The following is a 19,921-nucleotide window of genomic DNA, read 5'->3' as shown; positions in this document are numbered from 1 at the left end:
TTTTTTTTGACGCCGCGATGATCTCAGTGTTAATTGTTTTGCTATATATTGGGTGCCTGGATCTAGTTCGATGCCTATAACACATTAAGATCAGCAAACTATGTCTGGAATGCTTACCATGCTTACTTTGAACTGAAACGAAATCCACAAGTTATCGCAATTGCTTTTCTTGTGGGATCTGGATTGCAGACAGCTGAACTGTTGATCAGCGAAACTGCGGCTCAGTTTGGTGTGTGAAGTCCTTTTCTTTTAGTGTCTTCCGTTGATGACTAGATAGCTTTGTCTGCGGCTCCTGGGGTTTCTCCATGTTTGCCTCTTCGTTCATAATGGCCCGAAAATAAGATGGTCAGTCGGGTGATAATGGCTTCTATGGAGTCACGCTACTGCTAGGACGATGGTTGCGAGACAAGTTCGTTTGAATATGGTTGACAGATGCGACAAAAAGGGAATCATAAAGCAAAGGTGTGAATTGTCTGCTATAAATTGCTATAGAATGCTCGAAGCTGTCTCAGAATGGCAGCATGCGTAGATCAATCTTTCACCCCACACTGAAACCAGACATGTCTCCAGGTCTGTACAAAGGCTATTTGTGTTACAGTTCACTTTAAAACTCTTATCCAAGAAAGTAAATAATACCAATCCTCCAACTAACAACATACAAACAAAGCCAACAGCCCTGGACCAATAACCCAGACACCGCGACTTAAGCGCCCTCTCCAGAGTCCAGCGTAGCGCCCTACATACCCTGCATCTAAGGCTGAACCAACCACTCAAAGACAGCGAACAGACTATTTTAAGGATGTTCTACTACATCTGATAAAAAATGGTTAATATCTCAATTAGTTCGATCCGGAATTGCGTGGGGAAGAGCGCTCTCTTCCTCTTTCCATTTCTCTCTGTCCTTCGTCTTCCAATTTGAACTATGGGTTTTAGAGATATTGTCCCAATATGTTACTCTTTCCCTTGACGCAGATCCGAATATCTACGACGCGTTTTATCCCTGTACTACTCACTTTGCTAAATGTCGTCTCCGGCGCGCCTAACGTATCGCTTCCCAAAAACGTCCCTGATTGTGCTTTCTCTTGTGCCGAACGATTTATAGAATCCCAATTCCCGACAAGTGAATGTCCAAACCGATCAAACACAGACTGTTTCTGCAAAACGAAGACAGAGAATGGGTATACACTAGGAGAAGGCATTGTACAATGCATACTGAGTTACTGCTCGGACGATGTGGTGGAAAAGTCAGGCGACGATGTTTATGAAATCTGCGACGGGGTGAAGGGTGCTGTTTCTAAGACCCATGCTACTATTATTGCTACACTGGTGCCCAGTGTGACGTCTACTGCGGTTTCTGGTATTACGAATGCGCCAACAATATCAGCATCGGCTTCAGGAACGACAGCTTCTGGGTTTGAGACTTCTGTGACTTCGCCTGTTCTTACGTCGTTCCAGAGTCCGGTGTCGACGACTGGGTCGGAGGGGGTTGCTTCTGTTACGAGTAGTGTTACTGAGTCTCAGTTTCAGTCTCCCAGTTCCATGCCAGAAGCCAGCGGAGATGAAGATGAAGATCAAGATTCCAATTCACTCAGCGCAGGGGGGGTCGTAGGTGTGTCACTTGCCTCGGGGCTATCAGGATCCTTCCTCATCGGAATTGCCATTTTCTTCTGGTGGCGGAAAATGCGACGCAAGCGCAAAGAAGCAGACGATGCACATTACTTCGAAATTGGGGGAAGAATGTCAGAGCCTCCGGACTTCGACACACCACCTCGACGACCGACTCCCGGTCCCAACAGTTACCGTCCGCGACCTCCGCCCAAATCTCCAGATCGGATCCAGACTACGGAGACATCGAGGTTGATGTCACCATTTCTGCCTACGCCAAAACCTGCGAATCCGAATCCTGCTGTTGTTGTGACGGACGTGGATAATGATCATTATCATGAAAGGGGAGGTGGGTTTGGTGAGGAACCAGAACGGACTGCGCATGCGTTACCGCAATTTGTGTTTGATGAAGCGGACACACCGCGGAGTGTTCCTGCGACTCAACGGACGAGATCTGATCAGTTGCTACCGGAGAAACCAGAGTTGTTGCCTGAGCCATTGAAATGGGTCCGACCAAGACCCTCAAGATCGAACAGCGATGCGCTTACCATGTTCGAGGAAGATGTCGCTCAACCCAAGAGCCATCTGTCCAATGGCTACACTAACTTCTCTGGCCCACTAGGCCCCAGGCCAATGAATAGTAAAAGACCAATGGCTGGACTACCAGCTAACCCTCGAGCCATGATGTATGGCTTCGGATCACATGATCACTTACCACCTAAACGGAGTCAAGATAGTCTTTTGAGGCCGACTTATCTCCAACCCGAGTCCAGGCTATCTTCTTTCGTAACAGCGACGCCAGAACGTTGTTCACATCCATCCATGTCAGATGACGGTTACGACGATAACTACTCCTACTGGCAAGACTACGACACCAACCAACCCCAACCACCAGCTCGCATTGCAAACCGTCGTTCATATCCCAGTCCATCAACCGAAAGATGGAGCAACACTGGATTCGACTACAGCCTCGAATCACCCCGAATATCCCGCCACTCAGGCATCTTCAAACCACTCACCCCCGTCCGCGAAGAAAGCAGGACCCCAACATGCAGCCTCTCCAACCCTAGTCCGCAGGACCGGATAGGGTTCTCCACAGGGAGTCCGCAACAGCGCTTTTACCACCCCAATCCTCAGACCCCCAATCTCGAACCAACACGTGAAATCGTCTCCAGACCACGCATCGTCCGTCAGCATGATATTAAGCGAGTTGAGATCCGCCGTGGCAAGTCCCGTGAGAACACCCCCGTTATGAGTTCTCCATATTCACCCGATGATTATTGGAATGAGCCTAGTCGAAACTCCCTGACACAGGTTACTACTGCTGGTAGTAGTACTATGACTACCCCGACGTCATTGTCAATGGGTACTTCCATTCCTACCGTTGAAAAAACGATCACCCGTAAACCTGCCAAGAGACAGTCGGTGTTTGAGCGTAATTTGACGCCGTCGAGGGAAGGTGCGGATTTGATATTACGGGTGGACTAATGGAACTTCTATAAATGATTTATGATATGACATTAACGACTTGTACATAATTACATAATTTTCCTTTCCGGTTTTGTTGAGGTGACGTTTTGATATTGATTACTGTGATCGCCGATAGTCCCTGGTTGACATCAGAAACCGGATTGCGGGCGATAAAATGGCTATCATTGGTTGGTTAGCATTGTGGAACGCCCAGAATCTTATTCTTGCCACTGATCTGATTCTTCTATCTGCACTTCTGTCCTTCCTGATACTCCTATATATCTATACAGAAATATATATTCTACGTTGTAGTATTCCAGGCACTGACCTCTCTATCTTCACGTGTACCCCTCGCCCTCCCCCATTGAATACGAGCTGCATGCATACTACAGAATACAAGCAAGTACTAACTAAAAATGGAACGCCATCAAACCGTTACCGAGACAGGCCCACCCGACGTCATCCCGTTGGTGCGGAGACCGATTCTAGCTCAGAGTTTGTGGAGTTTTCTGGCCAATCAGCGGAATACGATTTGGGCGTGGTTGCACAGGGCGTTATCGATAACAGTCGTTGCGAGTCCATATCAATGACTGTAGTGCAATTCCGCAGAGTAATGATGCTATCTACCGGTTCAGATAGATATCACTCAGTACCGAGTACAATGATGATTAGCAATTGATATCATACCAAATACAGTATCTGGCAACCTCCAATTGCAAGCCAGTTCTCAGGCCCGCTTTATCAGACCCACATCAAGACTCTTTCAACCTTTGCGTGATTTGTCAGTTCCAAGAAAAAAAGAAAAAGAAGAAAAGAATGGACTTGGCCACCCGCCAACGTTTTCGGGGCTGTACGAAAGACCCCGGCCCGACTTTTCGGCGACCTCCCCCCCCCATCTCTCTTTTCCCCAGAAATTGAACTAGACAAATTTGGCAACTCTTTATATCTTCCTCTTCCCTTTCTTTTTTCATACACCTAGACATATACATACGCACATATACACTATGGTAGGACACACGGCACAACAGTACGTCGAGAACCATGAGAATGCAGACCGCGTCTCACTCGTCTCAAACGGGCCTGCTACGGTCTCTGATAACTTTGCGTTCGCTTTCGATATCGATGGTGTTTTATTGAGAGGAGGACAGCCTATTCCGGAGGCCATTGACGCTTTGAAATACATTAACGGGGAGAACCCTTATTCGATCAAGGTGTATGTTTTTGCCTTGTCATTCTGAAAGCATTCCTCAGTTCAGTTCCCATGTTGACTCTCTAGACCGTATATCTTCGTGACCAACGGCGGTGGCAAGACCGAACAAGAACGATGCCTCGATCTCAGCAAACAACTACAATTGGATATCTCACCTGGCCAGTTCATCTGTGGCCACACCCCAATGCGTGAGATGGCCGATAAGTACCACACCGTGCTGGTCGTCGGCGGCGAAGGAGAGAAATGTCGAATTGTTGCAGAGGGATACGGGTTCAAGGACGTGATTACCCCCGGGGATATTATCAAGACGAGGGACGACACCACACCGTTTCGCCGGTTAACCGATGATGAGTACAAAAACTCGCGGTTTCGAGACTTGAAAAACACTCAGATCGAAGCTGTCTTTGTCTTTGCCGATAGCCGGGATTGGGCTGGTGATCAGCAGATCATTCTTGACTGTTTGATGAGTGTAAATGGTCATTTGGGCACTCGCTCGCAAACCGGCAACGAGGGTCCCCCCGTGTTCTTTTCCCACACCGATGTTGTCTGGGCTACCTCTCATGAACACTGCCGTCTTGGAATGGGTGCCCTGCGGGCATCCCTCGAAGCCGTCTACAAGGCCATCACAGGCCGGGAATTGTCGACCATTGCTTTTGGAAAACCGCAGCTCGGTACGTACCACTTCGCCATGCGTCTGCTGCAGCAGTGGCGGAAGGATACCCACGGTATCAACAAGCCCCCGCGCGCCGTTTACTTCGTCGGCGATACCCCCGAGTCGGATGTGCGTGGTACCAATGAGTTCAATGACGTTAGCGAAGCCGAGTGGGTGTCGCTTCTTGTGAAGACGGGTGTCTTTCAGGATGGTGCTACGCCGCGGTATCAGCCCGGTCATACTTGCGAGAATGTTCTCGAGGCGGTTAAATATGCTGTTGAGCGGGAGCAGGCTAAGAACAAGGACGAGGTTGATGATGTGGATTCTGGGATTGACTCGGAGTCTGCTTGTCTTCGCAACTAAGGCCTTTCTCTATTTTTCTTTTTCTTTTCTTTTTGGTTATTTTACACATATATATACAATTCTTTGTATATATGTTTACACAAGATTCCCCGACAGACGCGCATTTGGCATCCGGAGTGTCGATAAATATACTACGTCGTTCCATGGCCTATGACATTGCTTTCTTGACGCGTTCTTGTTTATAACTGTTTTAAGTGGATATACCAAGATAACCCATAGAGCAGTGACAACAAAACCATACACATACCCGATCTAATACCAAATAACTAGTTCATATCTCTGTCTTTCGAGTATCTGCTCCATTGTACACTGCTCCGTACCTGGCGTCACTCCGCAGTGGGGTTCCAGGATCCAGGATCAGCAGTAAATCCCTGAGTCTTATTCAGCTTCTATATAATATCGTTAATTTGCATCGCAAATGGCATTTAGATAGTACATAATTAGAAAGCTCATTTCTCCCGTAGTAACCATCATATTGAACCCCCGGTGTGCGGCGTACTCCGTACATAGACCGATTTATTCGCGAAGCACGCCGATGAATGGAGACTCTTCACTTCCCACTACTGTTATTGGAAACTAATGATTCATCTCCCACTAACTCCAACACCAACCGATCTTCCTCTACTTGTATTTGATTCTTTCCCCCATTGAATCCTCTAAACTATGATGGACCTACCATCCGGTACTAGAACTTTTCTCACAACGCTCCTCTCCAACAACAACGATATCAACACCCTCGCCTGGACAACAACCCGAAGCGCCATAATATTAACCGCTATAGTCTGGTTCTTTGCGACATGAATCCATCCGATATTTAGCTTTATTGTGGCGGTTTGGTTGCTGGCGCATTATGTGTTGGACTTGGTGGAGGTTTATTTTGCAGTTGCAATTGCAGTTGCTGGGATGGATGGGGATGGGGATAGGGATCTGGGCTTGGAGGGTGTGGATGTTGTGAGGTAGATTATTTGTTTTCTGGTTGGGTTGGGATGGGACGAATGGCTCACACTTGATGTAGGTTGAATGTGTGTTTTTGGTGTATGCTTCAGGGCTGCGTATTATTCAGCACATACAACCTTCCTTGCGCGCCAACTACCTTGATCTCAGTCCCTGCAAACCTCTCTTCGTCTCCTGCTGAACCAAGAGTCTCCTTTCTTTCTCATTTATCTCAACAATCATGGAATCGCAATAGATGACGAACATCCTCCACGTCAACACAAACTCCTTTCTCATCATCTTCGATGTCACAATGTCAAGCCTTGCAGTGATCATTGAAACTTGAATCCATCACTCATTTGGCGCCGCGAAAGCTCTCTGGTTCTTGGGATACTTCGTGCTAGCATTGATCGACACTTAAGATAGTAACACGCAGCGGAGTTGGCCGCTTGATGAGAAACAGGGTTGCGTGTGTGGATATGGTTTTTTTTTCTTCCCCCCTGATTGCTATGGGCTTCAATATAAGAGGGTGTGGGAGAAGTCATTGCGATGTAGTGGTGCGTGTGCGCTTGTCTTTGGTCCAGTGGATGTTGTTGCTGATGGTCTGTAATAGGGACTTTGTCGACGCGATTCCCACCGTACAGACGAGGCTGATGGAGGCCTGGAGGATAATTTATGGTGACAGCAGGTCAGTGGTACTGTACAGACAGTAGAAATACTGGGTACAATTGTCGGGGAGGAGATTAGGTTGTTGTTGCTGGGTTAAGGATCCTGGGATGGACGAGCTTCTTCTTACGAGCGAGCCTTAATAGGTTCGACTTAATGGACCCATAAAATATCTTTCCATTACTTCTCAAACATGCACAATCTCTTCCTCGTATCCTTTCCCATCTCTTAAATACCACCACTACACAACACAACACCACAATGATCCTCTGGAACCGCATAGTCTCCCTCTACATCCCCCTCATCGACGCCGCAATCCCAAGCTGGCCACTTCTCGAGAAACAGAATTTGGCGTGTCATCTTATCTCAATTTTCTACTATCTAGCTACGTTAGGGAGTATTTATTACAGGATTAGGGAGAGACGGAGGGAGGTTTGTTAGCCTTATGCGTGCTGATTTGATTGATTGATTGGCCTGGTGGGCTGACTGATGGTTGCGATAGATGCTTCGATGCGGGTCCTTGCCATATGTAAGATATAGGTTGGGAATATGTTATGGTGGCAGGAATTCTACAGTACAGTGCAGGCAGCGAGGTTACTGGATACGATTGTCGGGGATGGGGTTATATTGAGTTGAATCGACCTGATTCTGAGGAATATGGATGAGGCTCGTGAGTGTGAGAATTAATAGAAACCAAATCTATAGCTAGATAATTCTCGTTCTTGGTATATGCCAGATAGCCCTATGGGGTCGGTCTTATAAGTCCGTGCTTATATTACCACTCTTTGTACTTCTATTTTCAATTACCTCGACGTTTAAATACCAGCATGGTCTTGTATTTTGATTATCTGCTCCATCATACCCGTGTCTGATGCAGGGTGAGTGCGAAGTATTATTCAGCATCTAGATGTCTTTCCCAAGCTTCTTCCATGACTTCACCTCAAGCTCAACTCCTTCCTATCTTACCACCTCAAACAATCATCACAAATTATCACCACGATGCAAATCCCCATTGGTCTATCGCCCAAAAATGGCAACGCCCTCTGGGTAATCAGGTAGATGAAATATGTGCCTCGAGGTCTGATAGATGGGTTTGGAGATACGCTTTGGCTGATCTTATGACTCACGACACCAGGTACCCGTGTCGATTATTGGCGGTGATATCTTCCTATACGGCTGTTCTCTATATATACGGTATACGATACTACATGGATGATGTGTTAGAGTAGCTGAGGGTACGGATATGACTATTATGGAGGATATCAGGTTGTTGTCCAAGTGGTTGATGCGACGGTTGGGGTTGATGAATTCTACTTTGTATGACCCGTGGATTAATCTTATGAATAAAAATACCTCTAACATTCTCATAGGGTACATACAGAGTCGTCAGGGCCTTATGTCCCTTCATCTACGGTGGCGCAGGACTCAAACATCACCAGCCTCAACCCTGTATTATTCAGCATATACATATTCGAGAATTTCTCGATTTCTTTCAATCAACATCTTTCTTCATCTTTACAAACCTTCCATCTTCAACCACCACCAACTCATCAACTTCATCAACGCCGCCCATAAGTACCATCAACCACCGCCAAACCAAACCTCCTACCATCACCACCATGCCCCTCCCATCCAACAGAGACCTCGCCTTATCCACAAGCTCAGACGTCGTCCTCGCAAGCACTATTGTCTGGATCTTCGCGAGACTACTACATCCCAGACCCGCCTTGATCGTGGCCCTCTGGGTCCTGATGACTTACGCCTTGGACCTTGTCGATGTCTACGATGGTGCTCAAGAGTTCGGCTGGGTGACGGCGCATAAGAAACTTGTGGTCTGCACTGCTATTCAAACATTTTCGTTCTCGTTTGCTGTCTGGGTTATTTTTCGGCGAGAGATGGGGAGGATCTGATATGGTGGGTTTACATTTGGGTTGAGGTGTTTTGGGGGTATTTTGCTGATTGATTACAATAGGTGCTTTAGCTACGACAATTACGATGAATATACAATACTGACGCGAGAAAGTTAAGTGATCTTGGATACATTACGAGGGATTTTCCATGGGAGGATAACTTGATGTGGCGAGAGGAGTAGAAGGACTGGACAGTCATCAAAATTGTCGTACTGTGGTCAAACCAGTCACAAGAGCAATTTATATTGATGGACTGTGTTTCCAAGGATGAGAATGCTATTTCAATAATATGGACTTTAATTGGACTGCATTCAGATCAAGACTTGACTCACCACATAACTCGTCTGTGCAAGGTCCTTTGAAAACAGGTTCCTCCTGTTCCAAATTAGTCAATTGATGACGCCACAGAGAGAATCTTGAGAACATTTGAGTGTCCTAAGAATGAGAGTCTGGTAAAGCAAACTAAGCTTACAGCTCAGCAGCCCTGGCGCTCTTATACCAGAATGTAACCCTCATGATAGCCCTATAGCTTCTACATACCAATTTACGAGATGTATCCAAGCCGACTAAATACTCCTATTATTCAATAAAACCTGCTCCATGTATTGGTGTCCTATACCTGTAGCATACATAGATGATTCTCCCGTGGCACAAGCAGCCCTATATGCATTATTCAACACCTACAGTAGTTACAACTGACAGCTCCTCCCTCGTCATGTCAACCACATCCATAATCAGTTCTCTTCTCTTATATCCGTCGAGCTCCATCTTCTCAGTTCTTTATCCTCTGAATCTCCATTTCCATCACTTCACGATGGTGAACCCTCGCTCATCCAATGGCACTATCGCGTTTCACTATGATAAACGTCTTTGCCAACTCCACCCTCGTGTTCCTGCTTGCTGTTTTAGCGGGCCCTAAAACCTACTAGGTGCCTGCTTTGGGTGCCTTTTTTCGCTATGCCCTAGAGATCCAAGAAACTTATCACTTTGGAAATGTTTGTGGCTGGTCTCTGCCGTACCAGCAGAGACTGTTGTGTCTGCTCGTAGAGGCCGCTTATTTCACTCTTTTTATTGATTTTATTCATCAGAAGGCGAAAAATATCTGGGAGTTTGTATGTTGTACGCTGAGGCATGACATATGTGGTTTGGAAAGGCTTTGGCTGATGATGACCTGCAGCAGTGTTCATGTCATGAAGACGGCAGACACCCACGCGGTTTGTGTGGGTAACATGGTGTAGGAGAGGCAGATGTACCGTGACAGAAGGATCGGATTATTGTTGGGCCAGCGTCAGCTAGAGTGACAGTTAAGATCAATCGGTGTCAATATGCACTACTAGTCATAAATGTCAAGATTCATTTATTTCACTTCACTTCCTTTCGTCTTCAAACTGTAAACTTTTGATTCCAGTCACCATATTTATCTACGCAAACCCTCCGTTTGCAACTTCGTCCTAATCAATGATCGCCATTTTCGGTGCATCTTAGAGGAAGGAGTATACGCGAGACATGGATGAGCTTGTTTCTTGAGAACTCTTGTGATAGCCCTATAGTTATTATATACCCAATTGGATTATCTGTCTGACAGGCTACATACTCCTGTCTTTCAACTAAACTTTGGATTTCTTGTACTTGTAGAATACATAGTTGGATATTCGTGACGGCCTGCAGACGACCAACTCTGCGTATTATTCAGCACCTACAGTAGTTAAGCTCCTTCATGCGTTCTCTTCTTACTGTCAACCACCACCCTCGCTTCCATCTCGAATCTCAATATCTATCTCTTCGATAAACTTTACTTCAACACACTTCAATAATTATGTCCTCATCCTCCATCATAACGATTCTCTGCTCAATCCTCCGCTCAAACCCCATGATTGCCTTTTTGAGCGTTGGCAACCTGTCAATCTATGTCGCCATAGTCCTCCTCGCAAACTTGACCAACGCCAGACTGTACTTGCTTGTGGCTCTGTGTGTCCTTCTCAGTTACATCTTGGACATCGTCGAACTTCAGGATACCGCATCTAAATCTGGCTGGCCTTTGCAAAGCAAGAAAAAAATGGTTTGTGTCGTCACTGAGATGCTTTGCTTCTCGCTTGCCGCGGTGGCTATTTGGAGGAAGTTCTTGTCCCTTTGGGAGTAGTATGAGTTATCAATATGCCTCAAAAATGGACGGTCTTGTTGATTATTACTTGCAGAGGGGGCTTTGATAATTTAAGCTCGTGTCGGGAACGTGCTTGAGTGACTCTTGCGATGCAGCGGCAGAGGAGATAATGTGAGGGAGAAGAGTGTCGGATTATCGTTGTGTTTCTACATGGTAATGAAAGTACAGCTTCACTCTTGGCTTGGGTTTGCTTTGAACCGTAAACTCTTGGCTCTGATCGCCATGTATTTCATCTCTACAGGGTCCCTCTGCTTGAAAAGGTGCTCTATTCCAGTTATTCACCACCTGGCACATTTGATCTATATGATGCCGCCGGTATACGACAGTCGCCGGTGACTCTCGATGAAAACCTTTCCTCAAGGGTCTTGGTTGGAACGAGTTTCGCCTCTTCCATTTATTACTGAGGATGTCAATCCAACCATATCTTTGGTTATTAGAGCATTTGAGTTCCTTTTAGCTCCATACAGCAACTCACCCAGCTTCGAGCCCTATTATCGGTGATCAATGGCATCTGAAAGCTACGGAAAGGAGGATTGTCACCTATATTCGAGACGCGCTATAACAGGGATACCGGATCATACTAGCACGCACCTGAGTTGCCAACAACACTATTGCACACCACAACCTGGATAAAAATGAGAAGGATTTGCCATCAAGGCTCTAGATCCCACAGGGTACTAGGGTATAAGGGGGAGATCACTGTTCGTCTACAAGCCAACTCAAAGATGTGATTGCTACTGCTATTGCGCAATACCATCACCAGACGCTGGAGGATTTTGTTTGACACTGCGGGAACTCTCCTCAGTTCGTACCGAAGACATTTCGCTGCTACAGACACCTTGGAGGAGCATATTGAACATTCGCGTTGGTGATATGTTTACAAGAGGGAAGGGAATAAGCAATGTACAAAGTATTTTATTGTCCGCCTTGGATATTCAAACCACAAACCCATTGTCGAGCCAATGCTTGATGACAACCTCACCCTCTTCAAATCCTTTCTTTGGCATTCGTACGATAATCGCTGCGTGGCTGTGTCGGTGCTTGTGGATGTAGACAGGGTATCTACGAAATCCAACTGCATTGAGCGAGTCGATAATGGCGAATTGGGCGGATGTAAGGGCCAGAACGGGGTATTTCGATCCATTTTGTACGATTCCTGGTGCTTGGGGGGATAATTGTGACAAAATGTGCTCGTCTTTGGGAATTTCAGCGTCCTGTTCGTCAGCCGGGGAGAGGTAGTCAGGGTCTTGGCTTGAGTTGACGTTTTCAAAGACGTCTTCAACAGCGTTTTGAACATCCTGGACTAAAAGTGGAACACGGTAGCTTCCGAAAGAGGCCCCCGTTTTTCCCTGTTCATGGAGACGGATGCGTTGACGGCTGCGCACGGTTTGTACGACGGCGTTCAGGAGGAAAATAAACGAGCCTACGGGGACAAAGAAGAGGAGGAAAAGCCAGAATGGGAGATTGGCAATGATCCGCATCATCTTGTGCCATGCGTGGGAACCAAGTTGGTTCAGTTCTTTTCCCTCCGGAGGAAGGGTGTATACGTCTGGATCAATGACGACTGGCTCGTAGCCTTTGGCGTAGTTGAAGTTGGTGGTTTCCAGGTCCGGAAACGGGTCGAACTTAGAAAGTCCAGTCGTGTAGAATACAGCAGACCTATCATTCACGATATTCGCATAGGCTGATCGATGCTTGAAACGCGCCAGCGCTTTGATGAAGATACTCTCGGGGTCAGCCAGAATGCTGAGCAGGGGCTTACCCGTGTCCCGGAACGAATCGATCATAAACAGTTGTCTTCCGGACATAGAGATCGTCCGTGCCCCCAACACATTCCAGATATGGTTCTGTATGCCCTTCAACGGAGTGCGCACGCCAACATGCGGCGTTACGAACGTCGTGAAGTTAACAGGTTCCAGCTTATCCAGCCATCCGCGTGCATAGAGCAACCCTAACGCGTACCGGGCTACAAGGCCTCCTAGCGAATAGCCTATGACACTCAGCTTCTTGATCGTATATCCTTGCCCTTTCAGCGCACTCAGTGTATCTTCGATCTCGTGCGCCAACCGCTCCCCACCCAACTCGATACCATCGTAGGTGAAGTTCCCTGCATTTCGCTTGGCAGCCAGAATATGCAGACGATCAGCCCCGTATCTCTCCCTCAACGCTGCAGCCACATAGTCCAAATGCGTTGGATTTCCCCATAACCTTTTCCTCTCAATACCAAAACGTCAGTCAACCCCGTATCCTTAGTCAGCAGGAACGGGAAGTTAAGTGGACATACCCGTGAACGAGCACGCAAAGATGGTCTGCCGAAGACGCACTCGTTGAAGCCATTCCAGAATAGATCAGTTGCAGTGACTTTCTTCGCAGCGCAAGGAGTGGGTAAGTAGGATTTTCAATTGAGCCCCTCGTCGCATTTCTATGAGCCTGAGGCTAGTGTGCCCTTATCTTACGATATTGTTGCAACCTAAAGATAAGCTGCTTGGCATTGTTGCCTGGTGGATAAGGCATAATAAGGCATTAGCGTAACTAAGTACGTTAACTATGTAGTTATTTGTAGTGGGTCTTGGGGGAGCTTCCTGATTTAGATATTGTCATTATTCATTCTGCTCTTCTTTCTGATTATGCCATCATTAATCAATACTACATGCTTGCTTTATATCCTTACTCCAAACTTTGGCTTCTTGACTCTATACGAATCTCCGGTTCAGGATGAAGTGGTCATAAAGTAGTCAGCCTTGCTCACATACCAGTAATAGACCGATATGACCAAAGCTAAAACAAAACTAAGAAGCACAATTATAAGTTCGGTTGCTCATTTTCTATGTGCTTGGTTCTTCTGTATTTAGGCCGTGGCGCAACACATGATTCAGGATTAAGCAATGTTCCAAGACAAACCAGAGCTTTCTAAATTATTGTCGCCCAGTTTCTTCCACGATTTTCCATGAACACACCCCGTCAATTCTCATTCTCCTCCCATAACGGGAGTAAGATGGAGGAAAATGTCGTTCTTCCCCCGGATCTGCAGGTCCAAGTGAAGTCCGAGCATATATTAACCATATCCTCATTTCTAAACATGATGCTGTCCTGGATGTTGCGCAACAAATCGCCAGCCAATGGCAATTTGGACGTTCAAATTACCTTCGCTATGCGGGTGTGAATATTTTCAGGGGGGTCTTTGGGGAGGTTGGAACGTTCCTGTATCGAACGGTCCAGGAAGGCATGCAGGCAGAGTGGCATGCATTAACCGCAGGTTTTGTCGACTTCTATATGTTGAAAAAGCACCCTCCGGCCCTCCCTTTGGATTATATATTATCAACATCGCAATAAATCCAAATTGGAATCACCATCCACTCAATCATATTGTCTGTGTTATTCGTCGTTCGCGGATATCATCGTGGTTCAGCTCGGAGAATGTTAGATTAGATGATCCTCCAGTCGAACATATACAAGCACACAGTCTTCTAGTTTGAGCCCCGGCTAATATTATCAAATAGCTTCCATACGACATGCCAGCTTAGCGTTTGGTCTACCAATGCTATTCTGTGGAATTCAAGACGAGTATAGCTCGTTTCAGTTTCTGAGGGGTTTTTATGGTGGGACTGTGAGCGCTATAGCGTCTATGCTATATTTTTGTGAGATTTTGGTGCGGTTCTTGGAGAGGAACAATAGTAAGAATGTTAAATGAATACTACTTCAGGTTTCAAAACATACCCATTAGAATGGCTACAGTCTCCATTGCCTTTTGCGCTTGCTTGCTTGCAAGTCACACTTCCGAAGTGCAATTTTATCGAGCATTTTTATGAAGCCGTCTAGGTTGATCAAGTGTCTTAAGAGCTGCCATTCTGGGCCTTTCCCGACCAGAAGTGTTGAGATTTCTCCTTCAGGGCTTGACTATACTGAAGGATTACAATCCGGGCGTGTTGAGACTTCCTCTGAAGGGCCTGACTTTACCGACAGGTTGATTGTTTTGGTGGATTGAATGGGCTGAAGAGCGAAACCGATGAACAAAGGAACAGAGCTTTTATTCGAGACTTCAACGTTAAGGACTCAGCTCAGCCAAGATGTCGACCAGAAGAGCGACTTAACCAGGGTATAGGCCGGGATGATCAAGATGCTAGGCAGACCTCTGCTAGACAAGAACACTCGCCAATACCTTGCTAGAGAAGACAAAGCTATACATCGTCGACCTCGAACAAGTGAAGGAGGATAGCGCGGATATGGTCGATAATATGTTCAACCAGCCCCAGAATCCCTACAACGGGGTGCTCCTAAGGCAGCAGGGCATCCTGAATTGCATGTCAAATGAAACAGAAAAGGCCATTCAGCAAGAGTCGAAGTGTATAAACCAGAAGCGTCGAGGTATCGGCTTGCTTGACAATCGCCATCCTGGGGTGTTGAGGTTTGTCTCGCGAGACCTGACCCTACCGACATGTAGGCGTTTCTTTTAGTGCTTTAGCGATACGCCTTTGTCTAAACGGTTGGAGGCTTGGAGCAAGTTCGAATCCCAGGAAGCCTTCGCAGACCCCGCGAGTCCTTCTTTGTCTAATTGACCGACTATTGAAGGCGAGCAAGATATGTCTCGAGATAAGCCGTTTTAATAGGGTACTGGAAGGCCTTGAGCACAGCTTCAATCTCCTTCATATTGCCGATAAGTACTTGACGGTTGGCTCAAACCGCTCACATTCCTGGCATCCCGACACCAAATACAACCTTGAAATGACTTTGTCTCCAGGTACCGGCTCCGCTATAAAGTCTCGAAATGCAGACAACGCCAGTATGTGAGCAAGAATTCGGTCGGTGGTATGGGGGTACTGTCTGTTTGGATTCTTGTATATCTTATTTGTATCGTCTGTTTTGTCGTTTGGCTTGTTTCTTCCTCAAAAATAAGGCATATATAGACTTGTTTGTTTTGTTTGCAGATTTCCTTGGCTGTCCTCAACCTTCGCCAGTCGATGGATACCCTTCGTGCTTTTGTTCTCAAGTTATTTATTGCTTTTATTTTATTAATCCTCTTGTGTTCTTATGGTTCTAGAGCTACTGAACAAAAAACATCACTTCTGAAGATCACGGCCGGCGCATCACCTGAACTTCCATCCGAAATCTCCCAATTATGGCAACCTGAACACCGAAATGACGTCCTCTATTGCTTGAAGTATCGAATTGCAGAGATGATACAGTCGCTCTTTCCATAAGTGAGAGATTTCCTTTTCGGTCTCTTATCCATACAATTATCATCATCATAATGTTCCCTCCCCTTGGACTTTTCAAGGACATACCATGTCCTCAGGCTCAGAATTGCTCGCTTCTGGTCTGTTTGTTTTCACACAAGGATACCAAGTCTTTTCTTGATAAAGAGAATAGTGCACAATTAGCATCAGCAAAAGATGCGGCCCCAACAAGCACGCCGGTTCCCAAGCGAAGGAAGATAGAGCCGACTGCGACTGCGGAGGATAAGGTCCGGAAGAATGCCTCGCCAGCACCAGCAAGAGAATCACAGAATTCAACAGACAAACCCGCAAAGCTTACTCTTCAAGATCCGGCAGAATTGCAGTCAACGTCGAGAAAGGTATCACCACCGCATTCACGCGCGGTATCAACACCGGGGAAGAATGCCGCGCCTACAAAGGCGACGACACCGTCCCAACTGCCACCAAGAAAAGCGCGCAAGGAAAGCTTGAATCCTCGAATGCTCACCAAAGCACCTGCATCGCATGGTGTACGGCTATCTATTTTGACCAAACTACATTCCGCCATGTCGAAGCTTAATGCCAAATTGGCGGAAGACCAAAAGAGCGAGAATAAGTACCTCATCTTGTCCCCTAGCGAGCTCGTGACTATGGCGCTCGATGAGGAGGAAAAGGCGGCGAAGGATAATCCAGGTGTATATGGAAATGTGATTAAGCTTAGGATTGTCAAGCTGTCGAAGATAAGCAAGGAGGATTGGGCGAATGAGGTTAAGGCGCATTTGAATGCTCGATACTATAAGTTCGAACCGGTCCAGGAGCCGTCTAAACCGAAGGATCTCACGACTAAATTGAGTGCTAGGGAGGAAATCGCGATTGTCGAGAAACTGATCACGCCATTAGAAGGTCTCGAGGAATTTGGCTACGTCACCCGCGCGCCGTCAAAGGAGGAAATCGAGAATGCCAAGAAGGGCATCGAAGGGTCCCAAGGCTGGGAGCAATGTGCTCGATGCGGTGGACGATTTCAGGTCTGGCCCGGACGGCGTCCTGATGGTTCATTGACGAGTGGAGGGCAATGCACCCATCATCCGGGAAAGCCGATGTACCCTCCAAAATCGCAAACGGAGCATATCACCGGACCCAGGGAGGCATACTATTCTTGCTGCAATGAATCCCTGGGTGCATCGTCTGGCTGTACAAAAGGCGACACGCATGTCTTTAAGGTCTCAGAAACGAAACGTCTCGCGTCAATGCTACAGTTCGAAAAAACGCCCTGGCAGCCGGATATGAAACCACGACCACCTGTATGCTTTGACTGCGAAATGGGATATACAACGTTCGGAATGGAACTCATCCGCCTTACAGCCGTCAGCTGGCCTGACGGCAAACCCCTACTCGACATTCTAGTTCGACCAATGGGCGAAGTCCTAGATCTCAATTCACGCTTCTCCGGCGTCTTCCCCGAACACTACGCCAACGCCGTACCCTACGACCCATCAACACCAACTCCATCAAACGAAACCCTCCAAGTCGTTGACTGCCCCGCCGCTGCCCGCTCCCTCCTCTTCACCCACCTCCAACCCACCACCCCGATCATCGGCCACGCAATCGACAACGATCTTAATGCCTGCCGCATCATCCACCCCACCGTCATTGACACAGTTATCCTCTATCCAGCTCCACGCGGCGGTCTGCCCAACCGAATGAGTCTGAAGACGCTTTGCAGGAAGTTCCTTGAGCGGGAGATTCAGACAGGTGGTGAGAGGGGTCATGATTCGAAGGAGGATGCAGTGTCGACGGGGGATTTGGTGAGAGTTAAGGTTGGGGAGACGTGGAAGGTATTGAAGGCTAAGGGATGGAATATTAATGTTGCGGGTGGAAAGCTTGTGCCGCCGGAGGGGACGGGAATAGGGGAGGATGAGGAAGTTAGGGAGAGGGCTTTGGAGGTTGCGGCTGGGGTTAAGAGGAAGGGTTTGTCGTGAGTGCACATACATGGCATTTTCATACTAGATCTACTGTTTTAAGTGGGTACGAGTGTAATAAGCGTTTGGGTAACAGACTGCTCCATTATATCTACCATTCGTAGCGTCATGAGTAGAAACACCGCACCGACCAATCCAACAATGCCTTATCACAGGCAATGCGCGGATCGTCCAGCGTAGCGCAGGAAAAGCATTTCCTCACAAGAGCTCATCTATACCCCAACCAAGACCCAGTCTTACTCCCGTCTTTTCATGGAAACCCCTTATATGGACCGAGCACGGATCATGATCGTAAATTGTCGTTCGTCTCGAGTGGAAGAGTAGTTTACTCCTCGTCCTCCTCAGCCTCGTCGTTAACGACGTTGTAGAAGCGGAGCTCGTAGACACCCTTGGAGGTAGAGACAACGCGGAGCCAGTCACGGAGCTGCTGCTTCTTGAGGAACTTCTTGGTCCTGTTTTCATTAGCCCTGACTTTGTCTTCCCCATGTAGGTTTGGATGTTGTAGGTGCACATACAGGTACTTGAGGTAGCGACCAGAGAAGGGAATGTGAGCAACAACCTCGACCTTTCCGTCACCGGTCTGGGAAATGACGACCTTGTCACCGAGGTTGCCGACACGGCCCTCGACCTTGATGCGGTCGTGGAGGAACTTCTCGAAGGCAGAGACGTCGAAGATCTTGTCGCTCGCGGGCTGCGAAGCGTTGATGACGAACTGTGCTTTGTTAGCATCTTCAATTGCGATTTCATGTAAAATGGGCGCATACCTTCTGGGTGACCTTCTGGGCCTTGCGACCACGAGCCTATGTACAGGAAAATCGGAATTAGCCTACTGCTCCATAATGTCGGATCCCAGAATTTCTTCCGGGGGAACAGCAAAGCGGTTCATGAATTTGGAGGACATACAGTGACGGGGGCCATTGTGACTGGTATGGGGTTGATTTGGGTGTTTTTGAAAAGAAAACTGAACGCAAAGAAGTGAGTATCCTGCGCCTGGTGGATGATCGAGAGAAGAAATCTTCGTGGTGGAGCCGAGCTGTCTTGTCGATAACCAACCCTCGTCGCGCGGTGCGAGCGACTAGTCTATATTTGGTAATAGGGCTAATTTTTTGGTGTAGGGTATGTAGTAGTCACATGCAGCAGCAGCTTAGATGACTCATTTTATCCCTCGCTTACCACTAGCGTGCACGAATCCCTTCCCTCAACATATAAATACCGTGCTATCCCCGCCCCTCTTTTAGCCTTTTTTCTTTTCTTTTCCAGCTCTCTTTGCCTTTTGGCTTAGATCAAGTGTAGTATCTGTTCTTTTCAGTTTAATCTCTGAAAGTGTTCTAAGGAACACAACATTGATTAATCTTATTTTTGGTCTCCGTGGCTGGACCTCTGTGCTTGCGCATGTTCGGTCGCACAGTGTCATCGGGCTTACACTATCCCCGATAGACGCGAACACCTTTTTCATCAATGCGGTCGGCTTGCTGACTGGTTGGAGAAGATGGTTGTGTCATGTAGATTAGCTTTAGAATGTCAAATATATTAAATTTGGTTTTCTACAATGTTCTATACTTAAAAGAGCTCTTGACGCCTTCATGCGTGCGTATTAAGACTGCAAAGCTCTTCCATATGCCCATGAACCCAGTGATTCCACAAATTTGATTTAGCAATAATGTAATATTAAGCTGTATTAAGCTCTATCAACTATTCATTTCGTAGTACGACGTACCTGTACTATCAGTAGTGAATACAAAGCAAACATTCCCGTTGGCAATCTCTCGCCTTGAGATAT

General features: G+C 47.0%; 7 protein-coding genes across 7 annotated transcripts; 5 read left to right on the top strand and 2 right to left on the bottom strand.

Moving 5' to 3' along the window:
- Window positions 1–948: 948 nt before the first annotated feature.
- On the top strand, window positions 949–3,093 carry EURHEDRAFT_403582 (uncharacterized protein; the record flags this gene model as incomplete). The annotated part of the gene is made up of 1 exon (XM_040780231.1): window positions 949–3,093. The coding sequence occupies one exon, from the start codon at window positions 949–951 to the stop codon at window positions 3,091–3,093; it is 2,145 nt and encodes a 714-aa protein (XP_040637927.1).
- Window positions 3,094–3,961: 868 nt separating this feature from the next.
- Window positions 3,962–5,584, top strand: EURHEDRAFT_480950 (phosphatidyl synthase). The gene is made up of 2 exons (XM_040785497.1): window positions 3,962–4,288; window positions 4,352–5,584. Exons 1-2 carry the CDS (start codon window positions 4,080–4,082, stop codon window positions 5,298–5,300), a joined length of 1,158 nt encoding a protein of 385 aa, XP_040637926.1. The 5' UTR covers window positions 3,962–4,079; the 3' UTR covers window positions 5,301–5,584.
- A 2,838-nt stretch (window positions 5,585–8,422) lies between these two features.
- On the top strand, window positions 8,423–9,101 carry EURHEDRAFT_387230 (uncharacterized protein; the record flags this gene model as incomplete). Its single annotated transcript, XM_040779705.1, has 2 exons — window positions 8,423–8,813; window positions 8,872–9,101. A coding segment is annotated over one exon (299 nt), but the record flags the coding sequence as incomplete, so codon positions are not given.
- A 1,524-nt stretch (window positions 9,102–10,625) lies between these two features.
- EURHEDRAFT_413457 (uncharacterized protein) lies at window positions 10,626–11,068 on the top strand (the record flags this gene model as incomplete). The annotated part of the gene is made up of 1 exon (XM_040782176.1): window positions 10,626–11,068. The coding sequence occupies one exon, from the start codon at window positions 10,626–10,628 to the stop codon at window positions 10,947–10,949; it is 324 nt and encodes a 107-aa protein (XP_040637924.1). The 3' UTR covers window positions 10,950–11,068.
- An 837-nt stretch (window positions 11,069–11,905) lies between these two features.
- EURHEDRAFT_403580 (lipase ROG1 family protein) lies at window positions 11,906–13,462 on the bottom strand (the record flags this gene model as incomplete). The annotated part of the gene is made up of 3 exons (XM_040780230.1): window positions 11,906–13,184; window positions 13,255–13,406; window positions 13,427–13,462. 3 exons carry the CDS (start codon window positions 13,460–13,462, stop codon window positions 11,906–11,908), a joined length of 1,467 nt encoding a protein of 488 aa, XP_040637923.1.
- Window positions 13,463–15,821: 2,359 nt separating this feature from the next.
- On the top strand, window positions 15,822–18,303 carry rex3 (putative RNA exonuclease Rex3). Its single transcript, XM_040787713.1, has one exon. It carries the CDS (start codon window positions 16,219–16,221, stop codon window positions 18,139–18,141), a length of 1,923 nt encoding a protein of 640 aa, XP_040637922.1. The 5' UTR covers window positions 15,822–16,218; the 3' UTR covers window positions 18,142–18,303.
- A 163-nt stretch (window positions 18,304–18,466) lies between these two features.
- EURHEDRAFT_403578 (60S ribosomal eL22 domain-containing protein) lies at window positions 18,467–19,059 on the bottom strand (the record flags this gene model as incomplete). The annotated part of the gene is made up of 3 exons (XM_040780229.1): window positions 18,467–18,853; window positions 18,906–18,941; window positions 19,045–19,059. The coding sequence occupies 3 exons, from the start codon at window positions 19,057–19,059 to the stop codon at window positions 18,467–18,469; spliced, it is 438 nt and encodes a 145-aa protein (XP_040637921.1).
- Window positions 19,060–19,921: the final 862 nt, after the last annotated feature.

This window comes from Aspergillus ruber (assembly GCF_000600275.1).
Source record: "Aspergillus ruber CBS 135680 unplaced genomic scaffold scaffold00017, whole genome shotgun sequence".
Lineage (NCBI taxonomy): Eukaryota > Fungi > Ascomycota > Eurotiomycetes > Eurotiales > Aspergillaceae > Aspergillus > Aspergillus ruber.
Note: the sequence above shows the minus strand (reverse complement) of the source record. Positions and strands in the feature narration are given on the sequence as shown.